This window comes from Dermacentor albipictus, chromosome 1 (assembly GCF_038994185.2).
Source record: "Dermacentor albipictus isolate Rhodes 1998 colony chromosome 1, USDA_Dalb.pri_finalv2, whole genome shotgun sequence".
Lineage (NCBI taxonomy): Eukaryota > Metazoa > Arthropoda > Arachnida > Ixodida > Ixodidae > Dermacentor > Dermacentor albipictus.
This window is the reverse complement of record NC_091821.1, coordinates 27097566-27114303: the sequence shown is the minus strand read 5'-3', so window position 1 is coordinate 27114303 and position 16738 is coordinate 27097566. Positions and strand designations below refer to the sequence as shown.

General features: G+C 43.4%; 1 protein-coding gene across 2 annotated transcripts in view; it reads right to left on the bottom strand.

The window, feature by feature from the left end:
• The window catches only part of Megf8 (multiple EGF like domains 8), a 222782-nt gene that overhangs the window by 36257 nt on the left and 169787 nt on the right, over nucleotides 1-16738 (bottom strand). For both annotated transcript variants that reach the window (XM_070539750.1, XM_065441347.2), the window contains exons 28-29: nucleotides 7071-7248; nucleotides 6009-6234 (exon numbers count right to left, since the gene is read on the bottom strand). In XM_070539750.1, coding sequence (XP_070395851.1) covers nucleotides 6009-6234; nucleotides 7071-7248 — 404 coding nt within the window. The remainder of the gene's footprint in view (nucleotides 1-6008; nucleotides 6235-7070; nucleotides 7249-16738) is intronic.

The window sequence follows — 16738 nt, the reverse complement described above, 5'->3', positions numbered from 1 at the left end:
AAGGGGACAGGGTCTGGCCGTTTGACTGTGCCGTAACGGGACGAGCCAAGATGAGCAGAAGGGCAAATGTGAATGGTCTGCACGGTGCAGCCACCTGGTGGCAAAGAGCTCAACCATACACAGTAGCAGCAACGAAGCGTATTCTTCTTTGCTGCTGGTGCGTATTTTTCGCAGGAGTGTAATCATCAACACGTTGCTTTTATAAATGTTTAAAATGTTTTACACTTGGTTAGAGCAATATTAGCGCTTTGTTTGGCTGGTTAAGCGCTGCGCCAACAAGTGTCTGGATCGTGCAGACCGATCAGGCCGCTCACGTACGTCTATGCCAAAGTTCCTTCATCAGCTTGAGTTTATGCCTCCAGTCATTTGCCGAAATGACCAGCTTGCCTGTGGTTAACGGAATACCAGACACGTTTGGCGCTACGACAGAATGCTCGCAACGCACGCTGCTTCGATAGCTCTCGCTTGGGGTCGACAGCCAAGCGGCTAGCGGAGAGGTTTCGCGCGGGTGGGGGCGGGTTCCAAAACCACCGGAAGTGGACGATGTGACGTTGCATCGTGACGCAGGACCAGTGAAGGCGGAGCTTAGCCCCGCTTGCTCGGCGAACGAGTTGAGGAGGAAAAGCATGGCTGGGGAGGAGGGTAACTTCTAATCGCTTGTAGCTCCATTAATACGTAACGCTTCAATTAAATTGGGGTGCGAATGTTCTACTTAAGCTGTACCCTACGCGTCTACAAAATTTGTCCGAACCGTTTCAGGGGCCCTTTAAGCAAAAGTAATTTCCGCTATGTTGTCCTTCGTGTGAGTGTTGGTTGGCTTCTCATGATATGACTAATAAAAATTGGGCCCCTTGGTTAACCCCCATTTCTTCTCGTTATTACATAACGAGGGTCTCAAGTCCGGCAGCACTGATGCCTTCAGGTAGCATGTGTGGTTTTATTGACCGTTTGCCTTCACCCAAAAAGATCACATTCTCATGACGCCTGCAGCAGGAAGGATGATCCACATCCACTGCCAAGGTCTGTGAGTGATGGCACTGACTAACACTCCCAGGGTTCTACTAGGAAAACATAAATACCCAAGAAAGTGAATGGGGAAACGTCGCCGCAGTAGCTCAATTGGTAGAGTATCGCACATGAAATGTGAAGGTTGTGGGATCGTTTCTCACCTATGGCAAGTTGTTTCTTCATCCACTTTCATTTCCATTAATTTATCATTGCTTTACTTCTTTTATTAAGCAAAAGTAATTTCCCCTATGTTGTCCTTCGTGTGAGTGTTTGTTGGCCTCTTGTGAAATTAGTAATAAAAATCAGGCCTCTCGATTAACCAGTTTTCTTCCTGTACTTACAACACCTAGACACTCCTACTGAAACATACTAGTATCAGTACGCCATTAATACAAGCATTTGTATAGATAAATAAGGAAGTGATATTTATAACACTGATCAGCTAGAAACAGGTCAGAGAAATAATTACTAAACATTTTCAAACATGTAAAGGTGGTTAATCATCTTGTCTTTGGGATTTGTTCAACAGAAATGTTGTTTGCATTAAGAATGTTAAGGTACCTAGGTAAAATATAAGATGGAGACTGCTGGCGACATGTAGTGCAACAAAAAGGTTGACACCATTGGACACATTGGACAGACTGTCAGGTATCGTAAGCTGGTATGGAACGGTTTAATTTGAACAAAGACAAGAGTCTGTCATTATTTTTGAGAACTAAAGTTTTGTACATGCACAACTTGTGGGGATACAGCTTGGTGACTTTAGGGACATGAAAAGTATTGAAGTAAGGGTTAGTGTGCCTGTACCATGGTACAATCGCGATTAGACGTATTGCTAGCTTTTGAGCAAAATAATTTTTTGTTCATTTTGCTTTTTCATTTTGCCTTGTACAGTAAAACAGTACGAAATAATTGGTAGTATATTAACATTATATATCAAAATCTTTGCCTATGGAGAGTTACTATACCATTTATTCTGTTTATTCTTAACCTTACACTATCTACATGCGCATCCCAACTCAGGGTGTCTACCAAGTTGACATTTCCAAATTCTCCGAGTTTTCCAGGTTTCCCTTAGCATCTTTGCGAAATTCCCTGAATGAGCCAGAACTTTGTTTTATGTCAAGACAGGCTCACACCATGTTGCTCAATGCTGTCACTCTCTAGTAAGCATGTTGAAACAAAAAAAAATGACTTAATCCAGTTTGAATAGCAAGGAGTAATAGCTATTTTATTTAAAAAGAAAACAGAGGGCACAGCGAAAAAAATGGTAAAACCCATTCCAAATTGAGTCGCACATCTTCAAATACGAATGAAAAGGACATGCATACATAAGTAAATATTTTTGAATATGAGCTATTTCTATCAAGTGATAACAAGCTCATCGGTACGAGGCCCGAACTTTGTCACAATCGAGATTCTCTTTCAACAGCTCGTAAGTGAACCTCAACTGTCCTGAATACTCTCAGCCCGTACATGACGCCTCAGTGTTGCGTTTCACTGCTTTAAAGAGATGATTTTGGTTTGGATGAGGGACACCTGCATCTTGGCGTCAGCCAACACTTGAGCTTTTGAGCTAAAGCTCCTTCAAAACGGCGGCAGCACGCTTCGTTTCCTGTTCATTCTTCAATGTGTAGGTCCTTTCTGTTGTTGTCCTCCTTCCGCCACTTGTTCTCCCCACAGACCATTTGAAGCATCTTCTTGGTCAGTTGCACAGTTCGTGTCCAATTTTTCGAACTCCCTAAGGGCCGCGAAAATGTCCGAAATATCACCCAGTTGGAAAAAAATGCATGTCCTTTACTGCCCTTAAAGGCTCAAACCATGACAGGCGCATTCAAAAACGCCCTGAAGGCCTGTCGGTACATGTATTAGGCATATCGGTGCTCGTTCTGTGACAGGAGATACCGGGTGCACAAGTGTATAATTAAGGAATACATACTGTCTCCCGTGGCAGTAGCCCGTTCCCTCACTTGTTATGCTTCACTGCAATACTTTTTCGTATGCTTCGCTAATATTTCTGTAAAGAGGCGAAGCTGACTTTCAGAAACCGGCATTAGCAACGCACTGTGCTTTCCAAGCTTCTAAGCCAATCGCGAGGACCACAAAGGTGGAGTCGGTGCCACTGCTGACAGCAGCGAATTATTTCACTGAAAAACACGGCACCCAACAGCAAGAAGCTTAATAGCGAACATCGAAGCAGCTAGGTGCAGCGTTGCCGCAGTGGTGGCTATGGCTGCCAGCAGATATGTGTGCGAGAGCGCCGGTTCGAGGCGGCGAGGTAATCAAAATGGCGGCAGTGGTGGCTTTGATTAATGCCATTTCAGACCTGCCGTCAGGGCAATATACATTGACTATATGGAGTACGTGGTGGTGCCGCAAAGCCGTGCGAATTATCTGGCATGTTCGAAAAATCAGGCGTCTGGAAAATCGGTCGTTAACTACTCTGACAATACCTCGTGCCGATGACACGGCGTCAATGACGATTCGTTGCAATTCCTCTGTTACTGGAGCCAGCAATAACACGACTTTTGTTCCCTTTCAATTATGTTACAGCTAATTTTCCCTCATAAAAGCGCAAATTCCCTGAGTTTTCCCTGAGTATTTCCACACTGTTCAAATTCCCTGAGAATTCCCGGTTTTCCTGGTTGGTAGACACCCTGAAACTAAGCGATTCAGTAAAAACCACACTTGGGCTTTTACGGCTGGTACAATCTCAATTTTACTATTCCCTAAAATAAGATCAAAACTACAGTGATATATTCTGTCTTTCGGTCTAAACAGAATGCCTTTAGTTTTATTTGTATTAAGCTTTAAGGAGTAAGAATGCCCATTGCCGCAAATATTCCAGAAAATAATTGCCTTTATTAAATACTTCTCATTCTGTTTTACCTGAATTTAGCATAGTTAGGTCATTGGCATACACTATGATATTTACTGCAAGAGGGGCAAAAATATATCATTAATGTATAGAAGCAACAGTAGAGGCCCTAAAATGCTTCCCTGTAGTATGTTGTACCGGATGGCTGCTAGTCTAGAAAATGTGCGGTTATGAAAAACCATCGCCACGTTCGTGTTGTCTTTTTGAAAAACCATTTCACGGCATTCGTGTTGTCTTTCTCTTCTCGTCGTTCAATTGTGCGTTCCACTTTTGCCGGTGAACGAACTGAACTATTATGTTCTTTGCTGACGGGTTGCCAGGGACGGCGACCCTATGGCATATTTCAATGTCTGCCGTGGTAATGTCTTCACCGATTGCATTACCAATCTTTGACATTATCTCAGTCAACTTTTCGCCAGCTTCCACTGATATTCCTTTTACTTCAATGTTAGCATTAGTTCGCACAGCAGCAAACGCTCTTCATTTGTCATATCGTTTCTTAAGATCTATGTTTTCTTCAAGAACTTTCTTTCATTCAGCCTGAAAAGTGTTATACTTCTTGTCAATGAAAGATAAACTGGATCTGATTTCCTTGAGTTGATTGCGATCACAGGTATTTTTCAAACAAACTGCACTCATGTTTTGAATGCTGTTAGAGTTTTACGATCAGTTCACTTAGTATGAACTCCAAGACAACAAATGGATGCTATGTAATGTCCAGGTTTGCACTTGAGTGCATTAAAGACCTTGAAGCCAACTGGTGTGCTCTGCTGGTAAGATCACTTCTTCTAGCTCAGAGATAATTCTATGTAGCATCTAGTGAGTTTCTCCCAGGTGTCCAGGTGTAAGTAGTAGTGCCTGTTTCAGTGGCCTTGAGGACACTTTTGTATGCATTTGTAGCCATGGCATTCAATTTTCTTTTGATGTAAGCAACGTTTTGCAACACCAAGGGCTGAAAAATGTGCATGGGTGTTGGCAAGAGTGAGTGAAAGGGTCCCTTACCACTCATCTTTTTCATTGAACACTGTCCTACCACATCTCCTGTTTCCATACCCTTTTGCCTTCTTTGTTCCTTACCACCTGCTTGCCCTTTCATGTTTGGTACCACCAAGATGACATGCTAAGAGCAAGCCCATGGTACTGGCAAACAATAGTCACCAGCTAGCTCTCCTGTCACACATTACCATCTTGTAGTAAGATATTAAGACTGAAGGAGCTTGTGTAGCATGGAGGTGATACTTTCTCAGCATTGTTTCACACTACATCACGGTAAGTGTCTATGTGAACTAGAGGGGATTTAGTGGTCTGACCTTCCTATTAAGTAAAGTCTTAAGACCTTTCACGTCGTACCAATGCATCTCAACACAAAAGCACATCAGCGGGACCTCAAGAAACTTTGTTCTAATGGGGCTTATTGCAGTTCTTTATCTTCATAGCTTCAAACCTTGAAAACTAAGTTATGGATGAAACTTTTGAACATTGTTTAGATTGTGCCCCTTTATAAAAGAGTGTCTCTGAAATTCAGTTTTATTAAGCTAAAATCACTGTCACGTGTTCAAAATAGTGGTGAACATTTTACAACCAAACATCTCGAAGAGTTGTCTCCTTACACAAGAGTTGACCATATTGATGCGTGGACTTGTTTATCTTCTACGGGTGAGCGCTTTTCACCGTCTAAGAAATGTTATCGCTCAGCGCGACATGCGCCCGCCTGTATGGGAAGTTTCTAGAATGCTATCGATGGCTCTGTTATCCCGAAGATTGTGTAATCTGTTTGCATGTGTGCTGCGAAATGTCAATTGTGTAGAACTTCCTGGAAGACATGCAGGTACCATCGATTACTCTGGAACCTTCTATGACCTGTATAAAAGCCAACGCGCTTGACCGGCAAATCAGATTTTTGATGATCGCCCACTGTGTTTGCCACTACCGTGCTTTGAGTGCAGCCTGTTTCTGAGGACACAGATTCGCCCAATAAAACACTAGTTTCGCCATTCACAATTTGCTGCTTTTTTCACCGTCACTACCACGGGACAATATTGAGAATATCAGTCGCATAGGCTTTCAGCTTTCAAAGGTGAAGATAAAATCACCCAGCTTGTTGACTGCATTGTGAGCTTACCTTTGTGTGGTTGTGGCACTTTGTGCAAACATCAAGGTGGTCAGGGCCGGCACAGTCGCTGTGACCGTTGCAGTGGCAGAGTATGGAGCAGTTGCGCCCAACGTAGCCAAAGTTGCATCTGCACTCATTTGGTCGCACACACTGGCCCTGGTCACATCCTTCAGGACAGACAGGCTCACACATTGGGCTTCCAGCACTGCCACCATTGCCAGCACTGCTGCTGTTGCTGCAGTATACAATTATAAAACTTTCAAACAAATATTGCAGTAGCAATTGCAAGAAATAATGTAAGGACTGGAAGCAGCGTTTAGTTATGCAAAGCTCTCGCTATACGTGCAAAATTTCTAAGGGAGTGGTCCTCTCTCCATACATCCTATGAAAAGTATAGCATGAAATATTAATCCACTTTACTTGATATTTATTTTTAATATTTATATTTATTTTAAAAGAAAAGACAACCTAGAAAATTTCAGAGAAAGGAAACAAGCAATTTCTGTAATCTCATTCTGACAACTTTCCGCCCAGAGACCCTACAAGAAGCAGCTCTTTTCTCTCCTACCATATTTTTAGAGGCTTGAGAAAACACCTTTATTGTTTTGTTCAGTTCATTTTAACTTTTGTGAAGCAGTGCAAAGGGCTTGCAGCTCAGGAAATGTTCACAATTTGGACACAGGCTTTTACTGGGTTTTACACTAACTTCACTTGGAAACAAGTTACTTCAGCATAGTATGTCAATTCAGCTTTGTAACAAGTTACATTCATTAAATGGCTAGTTTCTAAGAAGCCCTCCTTACAAGAAGCTTCACACATTATTAAATGAAGTAAAATGAGCTCATGATATATGACATAAAAGCTTTTCCAGCATGAACAGTCTGACTTCATGAAGCAGCAGTTTTACAGACAACACATTTCTTTCGGCGTCCTTCCTGTCCAGGTCTCATTTTTCCACAACACTTCTGTGCTCCCCTTTGCAAAAAACACATTTGATCTCCACTGCACATAAGGGGTGAAAAGTACCACCTGACTCTCACTGTTCATGAATACATTCTGTTAGAATCATACCTGTTGATGGCATAGCCTTGCTTGCAGATACACTCAAAGCCATCAGGTATATCAACACACTCCTCCCTCTCGGCATCACATGTATGGTGTCCATTGGTGCACTCATTCTCAGGAGGCCGCACAAAATAGTACCAGTGCACTTCACTCCCAAGTGTCTGAAGCCAGTGGGATACATTGGCTAGAGGAAAAGAGAAGTCAGTTCACATGAGTGAAATAGTGCACACACAAAATAGGCTCAAATGACCTTGCTGTCACTAAACATAAGCATTTCCAACAGTCATTTTAATCCACGCTCACTGCTTGGCCCATTCTCAAGACTGTTCTTCAGTCCCAACCAGACAAAACACCTCTTACCAAGTGTGGTTGATGTTTAGTCACCAAGGCGAAAAACCCAATGCCTCATTTTGGACTTCGGAGGGGAACATAGTGCAAAAAATTTAATTTTTTGGCCAGATAACACATTTCAAGTTTCTTGTAGTTCTTGGTCCCTCAACTATTCACGAACATACCAGCAAAATTTCAGCCACATCTGCACGGGTAATAAAGCAATAATCTGTATTTTTTGATGGGCTAGTGGCACCTCGGGTAAAAGAAATCTCCGCATGAAAACCATTTTAAAAATGCATTCACGGCATACGGAAAACTTAGTATAAAATATCTACCATTATTATAAAGGTTCTCTTATTTATAAGCTCAAGCAGCGGCATCACGGATGCAATAGGATGTGTGCAAAGGCTGATGAATGAAGTCAAAAGCAACAAATTTTGGGCAGTAACTGCAAAGAAAACAAAACTCAAGGCACTGTTGGCCCAGACATTATCATTTGACTGTAATTTACCACCACATGAGGCTTTACGCCATCACCCAATTCCATAGGAGACGCAGCCTCACACATTCAAGCCTTTTTGACCGCTGTTTTTGATGCATGCTGTGCTTTTAGTCCTTTTGGCATTTCAGGTGAACACATTTGAATTTGCGAAATGGCCCTGAAATTAAAATGCGGTACACCTTTGAAAACCGGCATTGTTTCATGAAGCCAAGTGGGACAGCCTGTGGTGGACGATTGACCGCATGAAAAAGTGGCTTGTGCTCTGGACTTTCCAGGCCACTGTGAGAGATAAATTAAGCTACTTCTTGTCCAATGCTAGACGTGTCTGCTCAGCAAGCTCTGGTGTTTCAAATGGCTGCAGTCCTGGCAGTCATAAAATTAAATGTAGGATAGAAGGGATTCAGAAGATGCTTAAGAAGTTGGCCACTGTTTGTGGCACACACACTATACATTATTTAGAAAAGAGCTTTAAAGCTCAGGGCGACACCGAATGCAGAAGCGTGTGCAAAAGTGACCAAAAGGTGTTTGGAAGATTGAAACAATGCAGTATACAAGAAGGCCCTACATATGCTCCAGAAGGTTTTAGACAAACAAAATCTGAATCTTTGAAGACATTTCATTCATTTCGCTTTTTTTTTTGGCAACGTCATTGCGGCAACTCTTTGCAAGTTTTCTTCAAGAACTATCGTTTCTATGTCACTTTAACACATTTAACTTTAGAGAGTTTTCTGGGGTGAAATTTTATACAGAATGCTAGTGTGGACTGAAAACGGTACTTTTTTGTGACTACCCACAGTTAATTGAACATCTGAAGAGCCATAATTCTGACAGTATCATACAAGAATAAAATTTGGCACCAGGCACTATTTGCAGTGAGATAGAGCTACAGGTAGCAGCACTGTTGCCGCATTAGTGTGGATAGGCGGTTGGCGGCTTGCATTGAAATGTACACAGCGGCGCATTGCAGTGAACGAATTGGCCCAATTTTATGGTAATGAAATGCGCTGACTGCAGTGAACTGATTATAAATGGCCCTACAACGCCGTATTTTTGCACGAAATGCACCGATTATAAATGGCCCTCCAATGCTGTATTTTTGCACGAAATGCACCGATTATAAATGGCCCTCCAATGCCATACTTTTGCACGAAATGCACCGAAAGTTTCTTTTTACTTGAAATAAGTGCAAATGACCATTCAATGGGTGGGGGGGGATGGCGTTCAGCCAAACAATGTGTTTCGGCACTTCCTTGAGGCTTTTTGTGCATGTTTCGCTGGCATTCTGCCTGCTCTGCTAAATTGTTGTGCAATCTTATAAAAAAGTCAGCATTGTTGTACAATGGAACTTGATTTAGTGAGGTAACGCACACTCTACAACATCAATTTTAGGCATACATCTCCATTCCTTTTTCTGTTTTAATTCGCTGCAAAATGCAAACGTTAATGAGTTCAATTACACAAGCTAGACCACTGTGAGTGACAGCATGTTAGCAGGTTTACCAGGTTGCTTCAGGTGAGAATACTTCTATTGCAATAACCTTAAAAATGAGTAATGTAAGCACAAAGCTGCCGTTGCATGGCTACGTGCAAAATTGTAATTATTTGAGAAGCTAAAATCATTAGGTTGTTTCATTTCAGCTAATAATGGCCTCTGTTTTCCATCCAGCTAACAACTCCACACTGAAAAGCAAAAGGAAATTATAGTAACTGCACCTTTTGACACAGTGTTATGACATCCTGTGCCTAGAGACTGCTGCCACACATGATCCTCACTAATATCCTATTTTAGCTTTGCTTTTATAGCAATGAGTCAAAACAAAGAAAGCCACGATTTACTCGTGAGGCAAAATAAGCTCACTCTCATGGCATCCAACCCACATATTAAAAGAACACCTCAGGTCGCTGCACAACCACTAATCGAGAGTTGTGAAATTATCACAAGAATTTATGATGAAGTTATCATAATATAACGTGTACAACATAATAATGAGTGCTTGCTAACTAATTTTTTCTTTTTTACTACTGAGTGATACCCACACCACCTCGTTCACGTTGCATGGTATCACAGAGTGCAAAGAGATAAATGCATCAGTACAGGTCGCTGAAGTGTGGCATTAACGCATCCCTCCAACCGCTTGATTTCTTTAAAACAAGGGAAAATGCCGGCCTTTCCTATTCTCCCTCAACATCCTCTATTCTGAAGGAGTGGAGCAGTGCCAGTGGCAGTAAAGTGGCGGTGACTCGCCACTTTATGGTTATGGTTATGGTTATGGTTAGAGGGCTCGTCACGGCACCCCGCAGTGGTCGCAGTATTTACGCTATGCAGCAGACGCAGTGACGCACAACTGTTAAGTGCATAGCAGGGTTGCAGTGCATGCTCCCATGCTACAGTCTGGCTGTGCTACATGACGTGGACCAGTTTTATCCTGCACAGATAGTAGGCAAATCCAGATTGTGCATTTTGAAGTGCTGTCAACAGCTGAATACAACAAAGAGGTACAACTTCCAGCACATAGAAAAAAATAGAGAAAAATATTTTAATTAAGTTCTGGGGTATTCTGTGCCAAAACAATGATTTTATTATGAAGCACGCAGGAAAATTGAAAAGTGCAGAGAAAGAAGGACGACAGAAAAGGTAGAACGTTAGCATTCCTAGACCATTTGGAACATTCAGCTTTCTAAGCTGTGCGCTTGGTGCAGAATAGAGACAAAAGAAACTGCTTGGAAAGGTGATGTGTCTCGGTGGATTCTGCCTTCCTGATAATGTTCAAAGTCTCTTGAACTGTGGTCCAAAGTTTGCAAATGAGCCCAGGAACAGGGCTGTTCACAAGTCTCTTGACAGAGATGTAGCTGAAAGTGCTATTCCTGAGGAATGGGAAAGATGTACTGAAGGAATTGATTATCTGCTATCCCAGCAAACTTCCTTCATTCCTAATAAGCGTGCCAAAGAAACAGCTGACTACCTTAGGACAAATGACACTGCCTTACTAACTGCTGAAAAGAGGGTGGCTTTGCAGTCTTGCCATTTGCAATGTACCAGGAGAAGGCACAGCAGGCAATTGTCAAGAATTTCATTCAGGTTGATGTTTCGCTTGCTAAGTGAAAGAAAAGGATTTACAAGTGTGTGAAATGATAAGTATAACAGAACTTCACAAGAACCTGAAGAATGTATGAAAAGTTGCTTTAGAAGCTCCTATTTATGCATCTTGGCAGCAAAAAAACTGCCAAGATACATAAATAGGAGGTCCTGCATCAAGCAATCTGACGGGAACAGGTCGTCTGCTTCCCGAGTTGCACACCTTCGAGGTGCATTGCCATCATGGTTGGAGCTTGTTATGTTAGGAATCGTTTTGACGCAAGTCTGGTATCTACCACTAAGCTGACGTGTGTATTGCCTATGAACTCGCACAACCAAACATAAAGATTACGTTTCCTTCTAGCCTCAGAACTTGTGTAACTGTAGTAGAGATAAGTGCAAAAGGACTAGTACTACTCATGCCACTCGGCACAAGAAAAAACAGCTGCGAGCAGCTATCCAGCACAGTCAACTTACATTAATTAAACCCTGATGGGACCATCGAAATTGATTAACTTATCCGGTGGTTCGAATTAAGTAAGATGCAGAAAAAAATTATAAAACAACAAAGTAGATTCATTTGGCAGTATTTGACTGATTGTAATGCGCCCCAGAATCAAACACGCGCCAGCTTTCCATGTGTACGAAGCAGAAAACTAACATATATATTACATTAAAACTCTGAAATGAAGTAGAAATCTAACGTGCACCTGATTTTTTAAGGAGATAAAGGAAAGGGGAGGGGGGGGGGGGAGGGGTGGAGGACGACGGGAAGTATGTGGTGCCCACAGCACCTGTCAATTTCTGCTGAAAGAAGAAACACAACATTGACCAGGTGACCTAACGCTGTAGGCAGGGCAGCGCTATCGGCACCATCCTGTTTCTTCGGAACTGAGGGCATTGAGGGGGAATGAGAAAGGCGCGGAGCAAGAATTTTTCAGGATGCAAAACAACGCTTGCTCCAGCATGTCAATAAAGTTACGATGGAGAGACCAGTGCTGACGCACCCTCCGTCATTCAAGTCAGCTCGTGGAGAACAGGAGGATGTGTGTGGTGCGCTCACCACGGAGGCTTGCCGATTCAAGGTTATCCGGGACCATCCGCAGCTAGTCGCTTCTACGCATGAATGGATGCATTCGTTTTTGATATCGGCCCTTGCTTTCCCACATTTAAAAGCAGTGGCAGAAACATTTTGCAGAGTCATAGCAAATGTGGCAGGTGGCGTCTCGATTTGCTCACCATCGCAAGCAGGTTGCATCCTCATATCTTGACCTGTAGAAGTCTCTGTCTTAGCATGCTTCATGTATTTCACGTATGTCACATCACATTCAGTTGGCTTTCTTTTTTGTGAATGAAAGACAACTGGCTGGGACAGTCCAAAAATTGGCTGTTTCAGCTCGTCTAGAAGAACTTTAGCCCCTAGTTTGCCATAATACCACCTCCTCTCTATGTTGCATTTTAATTTTTACGATGTTCTTCTTGCAAGCATATTAGCGACACATTAGCTCTCAATTTTTTGGGGGGGATCGCATGAGCCCGCACTTACAACTGTACCAAGTCACTAGGCACCTTGAAGGTTGCCTTGTAGGATGCATGGCCACTGCTGCAGTTCAGCCAACATATTTCTGCCTTATCCTCAAATGTCAGAAATGGAAAGTGCTTGCTTTTGTAGTAATGTGAAAAGCATGCGCGCGTGTCTGTCGTCGCTGGCCCGCTGGCGCCGCTGGCCAATATGGCCCGCAAAAACAAGAGAGACAGACAGCCTGCAAACCGCAAAGAAAACCATGACAGTTTGCTCGTTGGAGCACATTGTGCCCCCACTAATCCGAGCTTTACCTCCCAAGTTTACCTATGCATGCACGCTGCATGTGAGCGAGTGAATTCGTGGGACCAGCAGACGTAACCTGCACATGGAAACTGTTGGTAGCTTCTTTCAGGGGCAGCACAGCATGTAATTTGAGCAGTACTAAGCAATTACTGCTACAAAAATGTCCGCCGCTTCTGCATCTCAACTTGATCAACTGAAATCTGGGAAAATTTACAAAATATAGGACGATATTGCAATTTTTGTGCATCGTGCCCATAGAAGAGCATGTAAGCAATGGGAATGTGCCTGCCACGTCATCTGCCATGCTGCGATGAAAACTGCATTTCCTCCATGCCAGACTGTGATGCTATGACACTGCCCACATGCACTGTTACAGAAGGACAAATTCCCCTTCTAAAATACTTCTTTTCTCTGAAAGGTATATATTTCCATCGTAGTATCTACACTTGCACTAGGTCTTGATGAAAAATTATTTCCATAACATATACAGTAGAACCTCCTCGATACGTCCCTGTTATGTACATTTTCACGCAGCCAACGTTCGCTATAGACTACACAAAAAATGACCCAATAGAGTTACGCTCATTTTTTACTGGTTCATACATTCCCGGAAAACACAATTTTTCAGCACCAATGTTCAGTACATCACCAAACTGCAATCGTATGATAAGTTTTCCGGCTGCTAAATCCCATGTAAACAAGAAAATGCACGAGGCGCGTGTGATTGAGCACAGCACATAGCTGCGTGCCGCAGCAGTTTCACCGCAATACTCGCCCGCTCGTCTCACGTGAAAATGCCGGGACGCACTCAGCTTCTCATTTCAGTACCAGCACATCTTCTCCGGGGCTGTCGCACGCGGCATTCACAGCTACCACTGTCAATCCTACTATGATAAGTATCTTCGCCAATCTGTTTCACGGTGCGTGGTGCCGTTGGAAGCATAGTGCACGCTTTTAATTGGAGATAACTGAAACACGCCAATGTTCCCTGCTGCAGACTGCGATCATATATGTTTCCTGGCTGCGAGACCCCATGCGAAAGATAAATGGTGCCAGGCACACGCGCGATCGAGAACAATATTTAGCCGCCTATCTCATGTGAAAACGACGGCACGCAGAGTTTTTTATTCCGGTACCAGCAAATCTCCACCAAGCCTATTGTGATAAGCATCTTCACCTATCTGTTTTACAGCATGTGGTGCATGTATTTGCAATCCTGTGTTTAGTACACAGAGACTAATAACCAGACTTTTAACATTTCCATCACTGTGAAACATTTGGTTAGTTTCTAATACACTGAATAGCTTCTTTTCAAAAATGACTATGAATAGTTAGTGTGTAATATTCTATTCATATTCGAAATTTTAAATATTTGCCCACCTCTAATGTAAACACAATATAAATTGTGCTTACAAGTGCTACATTTATGGATTCCTCAACCCTAGAGTGACAGGTTCTGCTTACTATTAACCCTTTCACTGTCGGACCTTTCTGACCGAGACGCACCCCCAGTGTCGGCTTGGTTTCAGGGAACGAGCATAACAGGGAATGAACATCGCAATTTATTTTTGATTATGATTGGTATACAAATAACATAGTCAATGCAATATGCACATTTCAGTGTTCTGCAGCTGTTGTTAGTAAACATCATCATCATCATCAGCCTGACTATAAAATCCGTTCAACATCCGAATCTGACGATGCGGAACCCTCTTCCTCGCATGCGACTCTGTCCGAGTCCAAATCCGAGCTCGGCTTTTATTCTGAATCGGAATTGAGCCACCGCTCCAATGAGCAGACGAGGTTCCCGCGCGCGCTCAGCCATGCGAAAGTAACCGCGCGCGCAGGGAGGAGGATGCGCTTTCAGTCGCCCGCACAAGAGAAATGGGATGTTGCGTGATCAAGAAGACAGAGGGAGATGGAAAAACGCTAAACAAAGTTCGAAGGGCTTTACGTTTACTGCTGCAAGTCGGAAGCGAGGGTGCGGCGAGAGAGCGAAAGCAGCAATCAAGTCACCCTTTTCGGAGAGGCAACGGCACGTGCACCTGAACTTGACGCGCCGTAGCAGGCACACCAACAGAAGAAAAATAAAAAACCTTCAAACCAGCGGAGATGGCAGAACAACCCTTGAACCCATAACCACACGCGCGCGACGCATGATCCAGCGAACGCGGAGCCACTGCGCCACTCAGCAAAGAGAAAATGGGGAGTGGCAGTCACACCGTACTCTTCAGTACATGGACTACACAGGTCGAGGCGAATACACAATCTTGTAGAAAGAGTCAACAGATGGCGTGGCCAATCCAGGAGCGCCAGCTTTGCGCTCAGGCCCGAAATTTTGAACGCACGATAGAGAACGTACTGGTACGTCAGTGACACTGTGGGGGGGAAGCGCGATAACGTACCGGTACGTCCGTGACAGCGAAAGGGTTAATGGGTTTAGGCTTGTTGCACCTGCCGAGTTGCTTGTAACCTTTCTTTGTACCTTATGTTGTTTGGGCGGCTTGTTGATATTTGAGTGTTTAAAAAATTGCAATTCAACATACAATTCTAGCATTCATGAGACCTTTGACAAGGTAAAATACCCAGGCAACCTGAACTGCTAGACTCTTGAACTCTCATTAGGAATGAGAAGAGCGGAAGAAAAGATGCCACCATCATTGTTTAGGAGGGCAAGGTAGCCTTGCAATCAAAGATGCCAACTGTCCTTTGACAAATTTTATAATATTCATTATTAATTTAATCATCTTTCAAAGTTCGTATAGAAATATAATGTGCAAAGTGTACTTTTAGTCTCATGCGTGACCAATGGTGGCGCTGCGAAAGCGCTCTGGTGACGTTAGACAGGGGACCTGTCTTTGTCGTCTGCTACGCTTCAGCAAGAATAGCTTCATTTACATGCATTTGCTCATGCTCTGACCTTGTGAGCTCGTAGCATGCCGTTCTCAAATTACTATCTCTATTTTTTTCCTAGTGTAAGTTTTATGATTGCCAGCATTAGGAGGACAACAAACATGTACAGTGAAATCTCGATATAACGAATTTCAGGGGACCGTGGCAAATTATTCGTTATTCTGAAAGGTTGTTAAAGTGAATGCCCCAAAATCAACCATTCCACCCATCAACCCACCAGTTCAACAGTTGTCATTGTATGAGCTATCTACAGAAATGTCGCTCTTGGCTCTCGGCCCGTGCTGTTGCTATTTTCCATAGCTTCTACTGCCACACACCAATGAAGCATCATATAGTAAGGGTGGCACTTAAAAAAGGGACACTCATGCTGACATAACCACTGACAAGGAGGACGCTTCCTGTTGCCTCCAAAGTGCAATGTTTCTTTTTGTTTGTTTGTTTTTCACATTCCTTGCCGTGGATACCGCAACTGTCTTGCTCAAGCCAGACAATTAAACTATTCCAAAGCACAAGCGCATGTAAACTACACCACTGGGAAAGTGCGACCATTGTAAGAGTTGAGGAGAACGTCGGGATGAAAAACTGGAGGTTTATTTACATTATTTACAGTGATACAGTGAAACCTCGTTAAACCGTAGTCGGCCGGAGCTCGGAAAAAGTACGTACTAAACGGTAGTACTGTTTAAGCGAAATAGCATGAGATCGCCCACTTAACTGTCGAAAACGGAACTCAGAGAGAGTGCGATGAAAGGGGAAGAAACATGCAGCATTTATTCGTTTCGCGGGACGTAAGTGTTATTTTCGTTTGATGTTGCGGCGGCCTAGCACGACGACAGCGGCCTCAAACTTGCTGAAGCTGCGTGCCAGCTTCTCAGCCAGCCCCCCTCCTCTCGGCAAACACTCGCACGGCAGATTCCTCGTTGGCGTTACGTATTCTCCGTGCACGCGCGCAGTAGTGCTGCATAAGTCCCGGGGCGCCTTTTTCATTGCCGGGTGCCGGAGTTCAGAAAACTTTCGTTTGG